Raw genomic sequence first — 18,012 nt, 5'->3', positions numbered from 1 at the left:
TATAAATTTACTAAACGTATGTATCAGGTGATTGTATGCTTGTATTCATTAATTTTTCTATTTCTTTGTGTAATTGTATTCATAAGTTATATAGTGTCTGTCATCTATATATCACTTCTTTTTTCTTTCAATAATTTACATTTTTTTTAATATCATTTAATTGTAATAATATTGTTAAAAATACATATTATCATAATTCATAAAAAATTAAATTAAAAAATTAAATTTCATTTTTTTATTATCAAAACTTTAATAATATTCATAGTTGTATTTTATCTAATAGTTTCATCACAGTACCATAGTATTTAAATATAACCTAAAAAAAAAAGCAAAAGTAACTATTTAAAAATAAAAATAAAAAATAATAATATAAAATCAAGTGAATAAACTTTAATTGAATGTTTTTATTATTTATAATCTAATTTATGTATAATTTTTTATAATTATTAAATTTTGAATTTATTTTATTTTAAATTGTCATTTATCATCAATCATTATAAAATTTAAATTGATAATTATATGCTACTAGACAAAATTTTAAATTTCTTAATTAATTAAACTTAATTCATATTATTATTCAATTAAATTATAAAATAACGGTTAAGCACAATTATTCTCTATATTAAAACAGTATATTTTTTCTTTGTATATCTTTTTTGTTGAATAATAATATTATTATATATAAATTGTCAAATTAAATGAATATATTGTAGAATATTTTTTACAAATTAATTTCTAAGTTTAATATTAATTTACATATTATTTAATATGTCCCTAAGCAATATTAGCATTTTAAATTTATACTATATAATATAATTAATTTAGCTCTCTGCACATCAGTCTTAATCTCTAGTTTATTGTTAATGGTGATACAAATGGTGTGAGGAGGGAAATCTCCTAAACCACTTATACCAACATTGAACTTCAACAAAATAAGTATAGCCAATATTGTAGAAACTGATATGAAAAATGAGAAACTCATTTTTGGCACAACATGTGAAATTTGTGCAAGAATTTTTACTTTTTTCCTTTACATACGGTTGGTATAAATGAATGGTCAAATGTTTCCTTGCTCAATTACTACATCTACTTAAAAAGGTAAAAAAGGAAGAAGACTTTGAGCCTAGTATATCATGACTATATAACTTAAAAGAAAACATATAAGAATAGAACATTGAAGGTAAAAAATGAAACTATAAAGAATAAACATAAAATCGGTTTATAAACCACTGCGTATCTATTTACCAAAATAAGGGAAAGACGCAGCAATTTGCAGATCATGGCTCCAATCAACAACAGTTAGAGGTAAGTTTTGGTAATAGCCTCTTCAAGTTCTTGGAAGTCCCAAGCATCATCTGCTGAATATTGCCCTGAAGAAAAGTGAGGAGAACCACGCTGAATTCAGCAACAGCTTTACACAAATAACAACACATTCAGAGCTTTGGAAGATCAAAGACACTCACCAATTGAATCTCTTCGCAGAGCAGTTAAATGGGCGCAACTGCAAAATTGCAGCAAATAATGATTCTTCTTAGTATTGGTAACTAGACAAATATCAAATCATAAACTTCTCATACAGGTAACATGCCGAGTTACATAAACCGATAAACAACAAAATTATAACGTAGCGTTGACAAATTTTCTACATATTACATCGCTGAAGATATAAGGAACACAATTTTTTAAATAAAGAATAACTACCTGCCAACAGCCTTCCCAAAATCCGCGCACAATGACCGAATGTATGTCCCTTTAGAACACGTCACCCTAAAAATCAAATTTTGTCTGGAAAAATATAACACGAGTGTATCAAATGATGATAAAGAGAAGAACAAATCAAAAACTCTAAATGATTACCATTGTAGAAGGCCCTATAATAGTAAAAACCATAAAAGCTTTCATTTGGACAGTGATATTACTATTTGCTACTATTATGATTACAATTCAGCAAATAATTGGTTAGGTGCAATGTCTCCGAACTTTGTGTTTAATGTTTGAAGCTAATATATTAGCAATAATGATTGATTTTGGTATTCTGAGGTCAATTTCAAGTTTTGAACAACTGTCAATGGTCAACAGAATTATCAATTCTAAAGAGCCAAGTTTAAGACACGGCTGGGAGGCTTCCTGCATCGGCGCATCCCACGTTACCTGTCATCCAAGCTGCGCTCTATGTCAAACTGGAGTATTGAGATTCGTCTAGGTGAAAGTTCAACGTTTTCTCCTCTCCTCGCCTTGTCGTACATCCTTTCACCCCCAACCTATCATGAATGAGAAAAAATGTGTAAGCAAATGGACCAGTTGCCTCAAAATAAGTAACATAAAGTACTGCATTTTGAAGGGGAAAAAGTTGGATGAAATTGCATATCGTGAACTGTTTCGGAAACAAAGGATAATACTTGCTGATAATATAATTCAAATTACTATTTAATACCAATATTTAAATCGACAAAGAGTCTCAATTTGTATCATGTTTCCCATAAGTTAATAAGTTTACCACCTTCGAATATTTTAACACCTTTCGCATTAAGCAAACCATCTGATCTCAAAACATAAAGAAGTTATGTGTGTGTGGTGTTTGGGGGGGGGGGGGGGATCAATTTTTTTAAGCATGAAAAAGTTCTTACTTTAATAGCAGAGAACATAGGAGGAACTTGCCAAATCTCCCCGCAAAAAGATGCAGCGTTTCTCTTTATGTCCTCATCTTTGATGTGTTCCCATGGCTCACGCTGAATGACCTAAATAAACACACTGATTATACCATTTTCACTATCTTGAACATTTTTAAACCCCCAAATATTACAATATGCAGCTGGATGCTCTGTTCAAAGCTGTGGTTCTAGTGTTTTAATTGGAGAAGAGTTACATAATTTGCTTCTGGGACTTAAAAATTAATCAGACCCTAAATATGATTACAATATCCAGCTGTATTCCCCATTCAAAGTTGTCATTTTAGAGGAAAACTTCATTAAGAATTACTTAATTAACTTCTGATATTGATGACCTATAGTTTATCTATTTTTGGTTTCTTAAACTTCAAAATAACAATAACAAATTGACAAACTCACTGGTGAATCAGCATCCCATGTTGAAGTAGCCTCCCCTAGACGGAAGACCCCACTATAACCCTTGATCATCCCTTGATATCTGAAACAGAAAAGTTCAAGATTTACAACCAAAAAGGAAAGTTGTAGTATTGTGAAACAATCAACATCGACTGGTACTCAGATTGAAAAAAATTTCTACTTGATTTTTATTATTTTATTACCTGTCTACCAGTTTTGTTGCTTTTCCAACACAAACAATCAATAAACCAGTAGCCATGGGATCAAGTGTTCCAGCATGGCCTACCTGTAAATTAGAAGGCCCAAACCCAAAAGAATAAATAAATAAATAAGAGAAAGAACACAAAAGTCTGCATGATAAAGTTAATCTTAATATAAATTTAAATGTGAAGTAACTAAAAACTAACCTTTTTTACTTTAACAACACGGCGCAGCTTACCACAAACTGTGAATGAGGTCCAGCCTACCATAAATTTACACGGCAATTTATTTTCATCAAAGATAAAATATAAACCTTGACACTTAAACTTTCAAATCATTCCAAATTTACTGTATTCAACAAAACATTGTGCACTCTGGCCTTTGGCCCCGTTTCATAAAGAATCAAAGAATTGCACACTGACAACTTAAGAGTAGCAGAAGTGTCTACCAAGTCATGACAACACCAAGTCGTGACTGATGCAACACTAGTCATGCAGTATGTACATAAGGCAACCTTTTCATCGAGTCATGCAATGAATAGTTTTCTAGACTTGCATTGAATGTAACAACCACATGAAAAAGCAATTTTGATTCTCAGGTTTTCAACAGGGAAGAAACTATCCTTTTGAATTCAAAAGGGGAATCAAACTGATGCCATGCAAGCAAAATTCTTACTAAGCTAAAATATACACATAAATATAATATACAAATCGTTAGTTACTCTTTCTGGTATCTAGTTAGACGATTTAACTCATATATATGAAGTCTGCTGGCTTAAATGAATGAAATCAATTCAGAATTCAGATCATTCTTTCCAAATTCTTCCATTCCATTCCCTTCCGCTTAAGTTCTCAAAATCTTCAACACATCAACTATTGTGTTAAAAATATAAAAAGGACATTCACAAAAAAGCTAATAAGTTCAGTTACGAATGCAGTTCATTGCACAGTCTATTTTTCTTGTTGTGAGAATATGTCACGCTAACTCACCCTTTGGTTTGTTAATCAAAACCACAGTGCCATGTGGACTGTCCCATACCGGGGGGAGTCCAGTCCTCCTCGACGAAAGAAAAGGCTCTGCATTGACACTACTAACTTCACCATCCTTTTTGTCAACTCTCTTCAAGCCCTTAAAGAATTCCTCGACCTTCTTCTCCCTAAGATCCTTCACCAAACCCCCATCACCCTTCTTTTCCTCTTCCGTCTTCTCATCAAAAAAGACCAACTTGTTATCACCCTTATCATCCTTCTTCTCCTCCCTAACACCAGCAGTCTTCCTACCCTTCCCCTTGCTCCTCACACCACTATCTACATTTTCATTTTCATTTAAATTTGCATTTGCATTCGCATTCAAATTCGACTCTCCCGGTTTGAGAAATGCCTTGTCAAGGCATTGATTAGGGAAGTACTTCTTCTCCAACTGATACACCATCTTGTAGTGCTTCTCCTTCTCCCAAGGGTAAGCAAAAGCATCATAAAAATACAACTCTTCTTCTCTACGGTGCAGAGTTGGAAGCTCCACCACCTCAGGCTTCAGCTCCACAAACTTCTCCTCGTTCCGTAACCGTGCCTCTTCTTCCTCGGAATCCGACCCGTACATCCTCTTCCTTCTCTTGTTGTAGTACTTCCTCTTGGCCTTGTCAAGTTCCAAATTTGACGAACTGGATTGACCAGAATCGGAGTCAAAGCTCAATTTCCGGTCGACCCAGCTGTCAAGGCGAAGCTCCGAAGTCGGTTCTTGTTCCTCAGGTTCGTCTGGTTCGTGGGGTTCAGGGAGGGCTTGTGGGGCATTTCGTCGAACACGTGGTGGGTGTTTTTGAACGGGGCGATTTATGATGAGTTCGTATTGAAGAGGGTATGGGGTGGGGTTGGTAGAGAGGGATTTGTGGAATGGGGAGAGAGAGAAGGGGTGATGGTGATGAAGAGGGAGAGGGAGGAGTGTCGTGGAGGGGATGAAGAGACGGTGAGAACGGGAATGGAGGAGTAGGAGGGAAAGGTGGTGGGTTAGAGAGAATGATTTCGCCATTGAAGTAGAAAGAAGCGAGGTGGTGAAGAAGAAGAAGAAGAAGAAGAAGAAGAAGATGATGATGATGATGATGATGATGATGATGATGATGATGATGATGCTAATTGCTACCTCCTCTCACTGAGTGACAAGTGAAGCCGTGAAGGTGAAAGCAGAGGGGACTGGTGAAATGCTAGTGTTCGTGTTTATTAAGGTTGAGAAATTCTTGGTATATGAAAATCAAACATATAGAGCTATCTAACATTTTAGAACTTCTGCTTAGATTGCTTAACACTTGACAGTTACAACTCCCAATTTGATTTACCTGAATTACAAGAGGAAATAGTTGGAGTAATAACGAAGTGATGATGAAACAGTAACTAACAAAAGGAGAATAGAAAAGGTATATTGTTAATTATTTTATATAAAAAAAAAACATTAAATGCTAAAAAGTTAAGTTTCCGTATGTAATATTTTTGTACTGAAAGTATAGAAACATTTTAAAGATAAAAATAAAAAATAATGCACAAATGAAAAAGGATAAAACCTTTGCTTATAAATAACAAAAGAGAGAGAAAATAGAGTAAGAACTTGAAATCGAAGAGAGAGAAAGAGCGTGAAAACTCAAAATCCCGCGCTCTCACAGTATCCCACTCACTCCTTCCAATTTTTGAATCCCCCAAATTTCCCCTCTTTTCTACTTTCTCTTCGTTCCCATGGAAGAAGATGACGAATGGGAGCTTTGTAACGACGATGGATTCGTCTACAAGCGCAAACGCCGCCGTATAGATCCGTCGTCGACGGCAGTGGAGAATGCAGAGGCAGCGGCGGCGGCGGAGAATGAGAGCCGGCGAAGGGAGAGGAAGAAGCGAACGCTGCTGAAGCTGAAATCGAAGTACGAGAATGAGATCCGCGAGTGGGACACATTGTCGAACACCTTGCGTGCAATGCAAAACGCAGCGTTGCAGCAACAGCAACAACGGCAACAAGAACAACGCGCTTCGGAGGAGCAAACGCGAGACCCATCTTCGCTCCCTTCCACTTCTTCGACGGATTCCGTTGGTGGGTCCTTGCTTGATGAGCTTCTCTTGCAGGTAACATATTTGAACATTGGGTCTTGTAATTTCGGCATTGCTATAATGTTTTCTTCGTTTTGGTTTCGAATTCTAATGGGGGAAAATAAAAGCCCACTATTCTTTCACCAGAAAGATTGTAAATTCTATTAATTAAACTGATATTAAAGTGAATAGTACTCCCAATTTTGTAGCTCTTGCTCGCGAATCAGCTTCTTTATCAGGAAGCTTGGTCTAAACCTAATTGCCCTAATTTGGTGCTTCTGGAAGAGGGCCTTTAGTCTTTTAATCAAGCTAGTTGCAATAATAACTTTGTTCTTCTTAGCATAAGTGTGTGGAGAATTCATCAAGGAGCTAAATGTTGTTCTGACAATTGTTAAGAATCTGTTCCAGGTTTTTCGAGTTGCAAAACTAATGTTATAAGAGCTTTTATCCTGTGGTAGGTCAAACGTCAGCACAAATTAGATTAATAGTAGTACATTATTAGAATTAATATTTAGAATAACAAGTGTTTTAGATCATGGGTATTTGTAGGCTTTACTTCATATAATAATTTGGAGAACTGGTTAAACATGCAGGTGGAAACCCAGGAAGCTATAATCCAAGACATTTCAAATTTATGTAACGTAGCAGAATCAGTGTGCTTTAAGCGAGAAGGGCAGTTTAAAAAATCTCTGTTTGATCTTCCCATATGGGCTTCTCCAGTTGAGCTCATGCAAGCATTGTGTGATGAATGAATTAGGTTCTTTCTTTTTGTGAATTAATGTTATTCTTTTCTGGGGTGAAGGTGATGGTTGCGTAAGTGACAAAAGATAGATATTACAGAGAACAACCCTTGATGTCATGTACAACTATGCAGATTGGTAAATATTTTTTAGACGTGTTAGATTTAAGGGAATCAAGGTTTTGGCTGGAATTATGAAATTGGAACGACCAAGATAGAGAGAATCCCTGATTTCCTCGAAATTGTGGAAGGCAAGCTTCTCTGAAGTATTCAGTGAAGCACAAAGATTGAATTCTGTAGTTACTGTATATTAGTATATTCATTTAAGTTTTAGAATCTAATGAGTTGTTGTGAATTTTTCACTGGTTTTGTTTAGAAAATTGTGACATTTTTTATAAAAAGAAAATTGAAGTAGGGAGTGAATGACTTTTCTATAGGATCATGAATTTAAGATTTTCTAAAGTGAAGAAGTTGGTAAAGTGGTAAAGGGAGAGATTAATCACTCTTAAATTATGATAGTTCATGACAGCTACAAATTCAATGGTGATTAACTCCTCACTTTATTATTTTACCAACTTCCTCACTTCAGAAGATTTAAATTCTTTTCTTTAAGATGTCTTGTATTGTAAGGTGTCATCAATTCAGCGTAGGAGACCCCTGTTCAAGTGTAGGAAATCCTTACTATCTTTCTAAATTCTGTTTTAAATTTCACTCATTGTAATTTTTTGGTGCATTTTTAGATTATTTTAGCTAAATAAGTATCAAATAAAAATGCATCAAAATGTCAAAGATAAAAGAGAATGGAAAGACTCATTCTTGTTCTGCAGGTTACTAACAGGGGTGGACTGATTAACATTCAACATCCAACGGACAAATCACCATAATACCTATGCAACCAAATCAATGTCTATTCAGCAAATTACACTATTACGGATGTAGTTACTAATAAAAATATATATGATACTACTTAGCAATGATGTCAAAATAAAACTCGTTTTTTTATTAATGAAAAAATTTTCATTATACTAATTATTTATCTTTTTTGTTTTAACTTGTGTATATATAAGAAATCAAATAATGTTAAATAGGATGTCATCTTTAAAAAATCTTTTGCACTTAATTTTTTATTCCAAATAAATAGAATGATAAAAAATAACTTATTATTATTATTATTATTATTATTATTACATTTTTAACAATATTTAATAAACTATACTTGTTAATTAAATTGAAATATTGTAACATTAATTCTCTTTGGTCTATACATATATATATAATTGATAGTTATTTTAAAAATATTTATACTTGATAATTATTTTGAGACTTACAGTATATTTTTTAATATGACTAAAAATGAATAAATAATTTGTCAAAATTGAATATTAATTAATTGTTCAAATTATCAAATATATATATATTTTTTTATACTAGTTATATATTTATTTTTATTTGGTTCTAACTTCTAACATATGAAAGGGTTATTAAAAAAAAGTGACTTTAAACTTAGTAGTTAGTATGACTTAGTTAATTCTGTAACATATAACTTGAGAAAAAAAAGGCTAAAAATTTTGCAATGCACATACAAGCTGCACAAACATGAAATTTTGAACCAATATAAACTGGGAAAAGAAAAGACCAGTTGTAAGTGTTTTATGAACTTTCTAAATTGCATGCTCACAATAATGTTACCAACCCAATCTAAACCGTATAAATTATTTAATATAAATCTTAATGGTTATGAGATTTGAAATACCAATGTGTCAGGAAAGGACAATGACATACTTGAAAACCTTCCTATAGTACTATAGTAGTGTATCAAAAAAATAGTGCAAATATAATTTCTTTTTTTTTTTAATTAGCATCCAGTCTTTTATTGTATAAATTAGTTATTTATGCAAAAAAAATAAGATTGTGCAGAAACATTGTTTGAACGTCCAACAGAAATGTACCAAAAAGAAATGCTCTAATTCAACAAATTCAACTGAATTAATATTGATTATTCTGAAATACAGCAATAAATCATTGGAAATTTTAGTTCGTCTTTCAATGAAAAGACATTTTTTTTAGTGGAGAGTATAATGGATTACATCATTTATAAGGTTTTCAAGTCAATGTCATTTAGACGGGAAGGAACAAGTTCAATTGGTTGTAACACAAATCCTGCTTGGTCACATTCTTGTTGTAGCTGCTTTACCTGAGAATCCCCATGGGGACAATATACGACAACAGCTCCTCCACTACCTGTAAATTTTGATGCAGCTCCAACTTTTCTAGCTACCTCTACCATTTTGATGTTTAAATCACCAAGAGCAGCATCTCCAAACATTGACCTATACAATATCCCATAGGTACAGAACATGCATAATTTAGAGGATTTAGCTATTTCGTGTTCTAATGACATATTTTAAGAATATAATAATAGAAACTTTTAAGTTTTTAATGTATTCAATGCATTCGAAATGTAAATAAATTTATCTTTTCAACATCTTTTAATAAAATATTTATTTTTATGGTATTCTTAAACTGTGCTCTTAGGCTACATGTAAGCAAGACCCTAATTTAGATTATGTTAATTGTATTGGTAGACCACAGTAATGTTTAGTAGACCTGCAAGATGAAGAGATTAGTCTAAATGCTAATCATGGTTTGGTGGTTTTGATAATGAGAGCTTGTCAAAATAAATATTAACTTACTATCAATATTTAAACTGCACCTTATAAGTTAAAAGAATCATATGTAAGTTTCAAAACTGATTTTTTTGTAACTGCTATCAGTCACAGATAAATTCATCTATCTTAGATGACAAAGATAAATTGAGTTACCTTCGCAGGTCAAAATTCCGATTCATGAGTGCTGCAAATTTAGAATAATCCTTTTCTTCTAATGCCTTTCTTCCTTCTTTTGCTAAATTTGCAACTTCTTTCATTGATGATACAATGAACTCTTCACCATTTAGCCACCTCTGCCTTACTTGACTATGAACCTACATGTTACTGTAGCTTAAAATTTATAAATGAAAAGAAAATCATGATGCAAGTTCTGAAGTGGAAAGTCCTTTTTCTATTACAAGATTTGTAAGAGTATGGCTTTTATAATGTTGCCACCCAACTTAATTATCTTTTATATAGTATATATATAGATCAATCCAATGCTAACTAATTGGTAATCCTCTTGTAAGGACTATTCTTTGCCAAAGAGATTAAGGGATGTGATTAATAGCCGGAGGCAGGGAACATAATAAAGTAATAGCAGACTATTAAATTATTCCACGTGACTAACCTTCCCAGAATCACTAGGATTCTCAGCATAGATTAGATGCAGAGGTGGGAGGAGATTCACATCCAAAGGCTCATAAACTCCATGCCCCAGTTTATCCATGTTTTCCTTGCTGAAATCCTATAAAAGCACCCAAACAAAGTCAAATGACTTATTAGCATTCATTCATCATTCACCTCTGAAATATATCGTTTGATAGAAATTACAAGGAAACATACCATGTAAACTAGGCCCCCATAGACTTGTGCGACACGATCCTGAAGACCAGCAACTATGCCTAGCTCATTCTCTGCCGCGAGGACAAGGCCAGGCCTCACCTCAACCTTGATTAGATGACGGACATCATAGAAATCAAGAAGGCAGTTTAAGGCAGCACAGACAATTGCACTAGAACCTGAAAGTCCTGTCTGAAAGGTCAAATTTACAATAAGCAACAATGACTCAGCAAAATGAGAAATTAAGGAAAAAAATAAAAAAAAAGGAATATATTAAAATTATAGCAAAAGAAAATAATAAATATCAGGATAAGACAACGGATAACATCGGCAATGATAATTATAATCAGGAAAAAAGAAATCTTCCTAATTTCAACGGACTGCAATTGAGATCAGTATGCAAACAGTTCAAATGAAATACTTCAAATAGATTACTATGAAGAAAAAGCTCAGCTCAAGCGGCAAGTAAGAATGTAGACATAGATTTTGGTAACCATTACCATTAGGAGTTAGGACAAATGTTAAATATTACAAAATTATTCTAACGTTTTCAGAAAATAATACAATGCATTATATTATAGTCACTAGAACCCTAATAAAAATCAAATTTCTATCTGATACTTTTCATGTTTGAAATTTGAATCCTCAATTAACATAAAACGTTTAAATCGAATAACAATAATCCAATCCCTAAGCAGTGCAACACAATCATCATCGTCATCAATGTTTAATTAAACAACGCGGTAACGCAATTGCAATATCTTCCAAGTTTCAACAAAATTGAGAATAATGGAAATTAGAGCAAGCAAGCTAGTACCTGACGAGGTATATCAGTATCATAAGAGAGAGTAAAATTCTTCTCAGCGAGACTAATGGAATTCTCCTTGCAGTAATTGTGGAAAACCTTGCAAATCGCCATAAGCAACCGTACTCCACCATAGTAACCTTCATTATTCAACCTATTCACCTGCACATGCACATGCAAATCAGAATCAGAAATCAACGGTGAGGATGAGATCGGATCTGATTCAATGAGATCAGAAAAAAAGAAAGGCGATAGATCTGACCGACCAATTGAGGAAGAGAGGTGAAGCGGACGAAATCGTGAATAGGATGCGGCTGAATTAAGAGGTCGTTGGAAGGGTGGAGGGTGACGGTGGCGGAGAAGTTGGCGAGGCTGAGAGAGATTGTGTTGCCGTAATACACGTCGCTTGGGTTGCCGAGAAGCCCCACGCGCGCGTAAGCCTTGTGCTTTATAACACCCTCTCCTTCCATTGCTATTTTCTCTCTTTCCTTCTTTCTTCGTTTTCTTCCAAATTGCTTTATATAAATTACTGTGAGTTTCTGCAATCATCTTTGTTTGTTTGTTTTGCTTACACACTATAAATGGAAAGCTGAGGTGGCATGGATTGCATTGCAACTTTCGGATAAGTGCTAACTATATTTAGTTATTTATTACATTCAGTTGTTAAGGGTTTGTTTAGACGTTAATTTTAAAAAAGATTTTTTTTTAAAGATATTTTTTTAAAAGTTTTTTTATAAAAATAAAAATGATTTTATGTTTACAAATTTGAATTTTTTAAATTTAAATTTTTATTTTAAAAGATAAAATGTGATCTTTTAATATTTTTTTATATTTTATTTATTTATGAAATTGAGAGATTATAATTTATCTTTTAAAGTGAAATTCAAAATTTAGAAGATCCAAATCTAATATCTCATATAAATAAAAAAATTTATTTATCAATTATGGACTTATTTGGGTGAGCTTTTAAGAAAAGATTTTTTTTGGTTATCTTTTTTTAAAAGATCTTATGGAAAAGTAAAAGTAATTTTATGTTTGGGTATCTCGTGTAAAAAGATCTTTTTATCTATCAATTATGTTTGGGTTTAATAATATAAAAGTACTTTTTGTTTATTTATTACATAAAAAATATTTTTTTAAAGAAAAAATATCTTTTAAAAAAAGATATAAATTACAACTTCTCAAAAAAAATGTTTTTTTTATTTTTCTAGTGCTTTTACTTTTACTACTAAAAATTTGTGAAACACGCTAAAAAATTAAAAAAAAATCTTTTTCATTAAAAAATCTTTTTTTTAACAAAATAATGGTGCCCAAACAAGCACTATGTTTGGATAAAATAAGATAAAAATACCTTTTTGTTCATTTATTATGTAAAAAATATCATTTTTTAAGAAAAAAGATTTTTAAAAAATATGTAAATTGTAACTTCTTAGAAAATATATTTTTTTATTTTCTAGTATTTTTACTTTTACTATTAAAAATTTACCAAACACACTAAAAAATAAAAAAAAAATTTTTCATTGAAAATTTTTTTATCAATTTAATAGCACCCAAACAAACACTTAAACAAAAATATTATTACAATAAAATTAATGTTTGTTATATTTTTAAGTGATAAATTAATAGTATATTTGATTTTATTTTTGTGTGAAGATATTTATATAATTATTGAGAAATACACATAAAAAATTAAAATAAAATTCAATATTTAGAATTTTTTATTTTTCTTAATTTTTTATCATTCAGACATTAACATAAAAATAACTCATATTTAGAAAAAAAATTATCTCATGTTTTTAACTAAGTGTTAAAAAAAGAATTATTTTCTAATTTTTTTAAATATATCTTCACAGTTCACATATTTAGTACATTTTATATTTTAGAAATGAAGGTATATATTTATTTTTTAGAATATATAACACTAACGCAGAAAAAGTTCACTCAGTCTGGTAAGGCAGATTATTACATAATGATTAATGAGCACCTGAATTTTACTGTTCTAGAACTCCCAAATTAAACGGCAGCAACCCTAATTATAATGATAAAAAAAAGGGTGCGAGTTAAGCTGCAGTTGAATATAAAAAATTAAAAATAAAATTCAAGGGAAAGGAGAAAAAAAAAAGTGATTGGTTGTCTTTTCATCCAAATAAAAGTTGTGGTTAAATATCTTAAAATTTATAAAATATTATTTATATATTAAAATTAATTATTATATATTTTTATATAAATATAAAAATATTATTTAATTCATTTTTAATATATATTTTATATTATAATATAAAATTGTCTTTTTTACCTATATACGCATGAAAAAATCATTTATACTCAAAATGCGCATGCATAAAAAGTATTCTCAAAATACGCAGCTTTGTTTTCGACTAGGCATCCACGAATTGGATAAATACACCATTTCAACTCTGCTACATGCGAAATGGTTAAACTCGGTACTGTGCGTGTCAGAGGCTGCAATTCATGTCTGCCAACCACAAAATGGAACAGGTCAGGTGGGGCACCCACGAAATGGCCCAATCCATCCCTGACACCCGCGAATTGGAAACCTCAGAGGAGCTAGCCACGAAATGGCCCAACTAGGGACTGGCGCACACGAAATGTGGCCTGAAGGAAGCAGTTCCCGTACGAGCTTCGAGTGGCTGGTTTGGCAGGCAACGTTTTGAAAGCTTGTAGCTGCATGAATATAAAAGGGGTGAACGGGAGGGACCATAACCGTGTGGTAGGAAAATAGGAAACAAGAAGTGTGATTTTTTTGGTGGGGTTAAAATATTGAAAAAAAAAATTAGTATTTAGTAAAATGAGTGGTAGTGGAATCAACGTAGAGGAAAATCTTAATAAGTTGGATGAATTTTATATTTCTGCGCATTTACATCTGAAGGTCAGTTTTTTTATTAGTAAAAAAATAATTGTGATTAATAATAAATTTATAAATTGAATAATTGTGTTTTGTCCCTTCTCTATTTCAGCCGGCATGTGTGCTAACTCTGCATGGCACACTAGTCGACGTCTTTACTTTAGATCAAGCAGATCCAGCCAAGGAGATTAGTTAGCAAATGCTTGAACCGTATTTAAGAAGAGTTGGATTCTATTATGCGTCTTTGATAAAGCGTTTTGAATACGATAATCCACTGATTAGTGCGCTTGTGGAAAGATGGCGTCATGAAACCCACACGTTCCACCTCCCATAGGGTGAGTGTACTGTTACTTTGGAAGATGTTGCTATGCAGTTGGGGTTACCAATTGATGGTGAGCTGGTGAGTGCCACTCTGAGATCTTGGAGTAAGTTCCATCAGAGGGATATTTGGCAATGGTGTGAAGAGCTCCTTAGCGAAGTTCCTGATGGGCATGTCAGGACCACGAAGTATAACATAAAATTGAAGTGGCTCAGAAGTTGACTCCAATAGATGCCTCTTGACTCTCCTGAGGATGGTATGCACGTTGTTATATTATATATTTATTGGGGGCGTTCTACTTCCGGACAAGGTGAACAACACGGTTTACGTTCGTTGTCTTCCTCTCTTGGCCAACTATGACACCATTAGTACCTATAGTTGGGCAGTGTCGTTCTCTGTTGGTTATATAGAGCCATGTACCCAGCAACTGATTATAACGTCGAGGGAATGGCTGGCTGTCATACGTTGCTGATGTCATGAATATAATTCAGGCTTCCTTTTTGGGCACCGGATGTGACGAGTCCATATACATTTCCATTAGCTACAAGGTAATATATTATGTGACATAACATGTGTGGTTATGAGTTTGTGCTATTTCATGTGCGTCGGTATTCAAATAAGGTTATGACCAACATGTTTCTTTATAGGTGCGCGGGTAAGAGAGGAAAGAATGACTACGCTGAGCAACGCTTGCTTAGGCACCGCCTGAGTTGGACACTCTGAAAGTGGATGAGGTCATTATTCACGCCGTTTGTTAGAGCAGGATTATCTTTTCACAAGTAGATTCGTTTAACATTTTTCGGGATGTTCAGTATTTGTAGTTTACGTGGATGCTGTACAGGGATGCACGTATTCTGTCGAGAGTGTCTGCAGAATTTCTTGGAGCCCCACATGGTGGTTTCTATACTGCGGTCATGCCACTAATATTGTTCCAGTGGATCGAGATTGTTAACATCGACATATTCATGCGGCAGCTTGGCGGAAAACAAGGTCCGTCAAACCCTCCGTTGTTAATATCATTCTCATGTGACCGTAGCGATGACCCTCGTCGCGGTGTTGGAGCCATTTCAATGGCTCTAAACCTCTAATCCAAGCCATCATTGTCGGGGAGGTGGCAGGATCCTCAGCGTTGATTAACTCAAGGTAGTATTGCGCCTACTCTTGCGTCTTCGAGTATACCGCGTTAACAAGGTGCCTTTTGGCTTCCTTGCTCCTGAAGTTTGTTGCAAAGTTAAAGGCAATATGTCTGACACAATAAATATTGTGTTCCCATCCACACCCATCTCGCTCCAGCACAGCCTTTATAGCTGCATGCTTGTCAGAGATAAGTAGAATCCCCAGCTGAGTAGCCACATGCCTCCTTAAGTTGGTCAGAAAGAAGTACCACGAGTATGTGTTCTCCCTTTCCACAAGCGTGAAAGCTATGGGAAGTATGTTGTTGTTTCCATCCTGTCCTATTCCCATCAATAAGGTGCCCGTGTACTTACCATACAAGTGTGCTCCGTCAATCGATACTAGTGGCTTACAGTACTTGAATGCTTCAACACACGATGGGAATGACTAGAACACTTGATGAAACATGACACTGTCATGGTCGAGCGTGTTTCTGACGTAGTATGGTCAGGTTTGAAGATCGACAATTGTACCTACGACGATATTGCAAATTTATCAAAACAAAGTAGCAAACACAAACAACGACGCAATCTTACAAAAGTCACGCGTATTTTCTTACCTGGAATGAAAGCTTGCAATGCGTTAAAATATCTCCGCAACTGGTTGTATGAATCATCCCAGTCTCCATAGATTCTGGCTATTACCTTTTGCTTTGCTAGACAAACCTTCTTGTAAGACACCTTGTATCCGTGCGCTGACTCCACAGAACCCTGCAACACCTTTATGCAAATGGTCGTGTCTGCCTGAACCATGGGGAATATGTGCTAGCATATGACATTGCTATCAAGTTGAGCATGATCTTGTGACGTCACAGATGCCAAACAACTGTGAGCACCTTGGTATTTTCGGATTTCTCAAAATACGGAAGCCCTCGTCTTCACAATTCTTACCATCCAATGACATTGGTCACCAAAAAGTTTGCATCAACATACATACCGAGTATGATCTGACTCTATCACTTTGAATTCTATACTTCTACGAATGTTATAGTTCTTAACAACAAGCATCGCTGTTTCTTTATTCAGGAATTTCAAGCCGATCTCCAGCTCCATTTCACCGATCAAAGCATAGTTGCTCGATATGTCTTTTACAGTAGTCGAGTTCATTGGACCAAGACTCAGTTGAAGATAGTGGTCGGGAGTGCTGCTGGAAACACCGCCTACCCCCATCATATTTATCGGTTCGACCCGAGTTGGGATAACCCTTTTCGCCCTGAAGCGGTTGGGTTTTTGAAACAACTTCTGCTTCCTCTCTGCTATCACCCTCAATCTCATCTTCGTCAGAAGAGTCAGCCAACCCGTCTACAATACCTTCCAGAGATGCAACATGAGTGGTGAGGGAGAGACATCCATGAATATTTTCTGCATTTTGGGCCGGCGCCACGAAGGCATTAAAAGAGGGACTCCGAGTCCTACCAATCTCCGGAAAGGGAATGGCTTCACCAGTGCCGAAATTTTGCATTTCCTCCACGTTATTCGAACTAGATGAGCTACCCCCACATCTTGAAGCTTCACACAAAGTTCCATGGAATAGATGCTTTCAATGCTACGATGAAACAAAAACATCATCGAAATATGTTGGTCATATTTAATATGCATTTTCTGATATGCAAACGAACTGGCTACTACAACTGGCATCCTGTAAATTAGGGTACTGATCTCCTTTTTCCCAACCAACCCAGTGTTCATCAGAATCAGATTTTTAAGTTGTTGCAAAGATGAATTTGGGGGAATCATTAACCAAAGTAGGTCACCATACATAAATGTCACACCTTCGACTGTATGAGAAATTTCTCCATCCGGATATACAACCACATAAATGTGTTCAGAGGCCATTTCCACACCAAAAATTGATGATACCAAGCTCTATGGAAATGAAATTCGCGGAGAGGAAGAGAAAGTAGAAAAGTGAGAATCGGAATTGTGGCATCACTTCTGCAAGAGAAGGGTTTATATAGCCTAGCTTTCGTTCTAATTCGTGTGTGGTACACACTTAGTTGCTTCATTTCGTGTGCGGTACACTAGAAACGAGGTGTCCATTTCATGTGAGCCAACTTGACATGCTCTCCATTTCACGTCTAGCATGGCACCATTTTGCGTCTATCGTCCTTGGGTTTGTATGTCCATTTTGCGGCTGCCATGCATGACATGAGAGCTCCATTTCGTGACTGGTGCAGCAGAGATGGTGTCTCGAATTCACGGGCACCAAGGCTGAAATGAAGTTTAATTCCATTTCGTGGTTGGCCTCCATGAAATGGAGCTGCGCTTTTGAGAACAATTTCCACCATGCGC

The 18,012-nt window shown here is 34.4% G+C and overlaps 4 protein-coding genes across 4 annotated transcripts; 1 reads left to right on the top strand and 3 right to left on the bottom strand.

The window, feature by feature from the left end:
* Positions 1–981: 981 nt before the first annotated feature.
* On the bottom strand, positions 982–5,798 carry LOC107644553 (Pseudouridine synthase family protein). Its single transcript, XM_088487630.1, has 9 exons — positions 4,256–5,798; positions 3,473–3,528; positions 3,269–3,351; positions 3,069–3,147; positions 2,628–2,738; positions 2,152–2,261; positions 1,702–1,785; positions 1,464–1,501; positions 982–1,370 (listed from the first exon to the last, which is right to left on the bottom strand). Exons 1-9 carry the CDS (start codon positions 5,289–5,291, stop codon positions 1,300–1,302), a joined length of 1,668 nt encoding a protein of 555 aa, XP_088343756.1. The 5' UTR covers positions 5,292–5,798; the 3' UTR covers positions 982–1,299.
* Positions 5,799–5,841: 43 nt separating this feature from the next.
* On the top strand, positions 5,842–7,798 carry LOC107644552 (cryptic loci regulator). The gene is made up of 2 exons (XM_016348436.3): positions 5,842–6,364; positions 6,922–7,798. Exons 1-2 carry the CDS (start codon positions 5,987–5,989, stop codon positions 7,078–7,080), a joined length of 537 nt encoding a protein of 178 aa, XP_016203922.1. The 5' UTR covers positions 5,842–5,986; the 3' UTR covers positions 7,081–7,798.
* Positions 7,799–9,034: 1,236 nt separating this feature from the next.
* Positions 9,035–11,914, bottom strand: LOC107644551 (glucuronokinase 1). The gene is made up of 6 exons (XM_016348435.3): positions 11,630–11,914; positions 11,376–11,525; positions 10,562–10,750; positions 10,347–10,463; positions 9,890–10,050; positions 9,035–9,397 (listed from the first exon to the last, which is right to left on the bottom strand). Exons 1-6 carry the CDS (start codon positions 11,831–11,833, stop codon positions 9,160–9,162), a joined length of 1,059 nt encoding a protein of 352 aa, XP_016203921.1. The 5' UTR covers positions 11,834–11,914; the 3' UTR covers positions 9,035–9,159.
* Positions 11,915–15,703: 3,789 nt separating this feature from the next.
* On the bottom strand, positions 15,704–16,773 carry LOC148566258 (uncharacterized). The gene is made up of 3 exons (XM_088487476.1): positions 16,654–16,773; positions 16,281–16,464; positions 15,704–16,086 (listed from the first exon to the last, which is right to left on the bottom strand). Exons 1-3 carry the CDS (start codon positions 16,771–16,773, stop codon positions 15,704–15,706), a joined length of 687 nt encoding a protein of 228 aa, XP_088343602.1.
* Positions 16,774–18,012: the final 1,239 nt, after the last annotated feature.

Source organism: Arachis ipaensis, chromosome B5 (assembly GCF_059453495.1).
Source record: "Arachis ipaensis isolate K30076 ecotype BB chromosome B5, ASM5945349v1, whole genome shotgun sequence".
Classification (NCBI taxonomy): Eukaryota; Viridiplantae; Streptophyta; class Magnoliopsida; order Fabales; family Fabaceae; genus Arachis; species Arachis ipaensis.
Note: the sequence above shows the minus strand (reverse complement) of the source record. Positions and strands in the feature narration are given on the sequence as shown.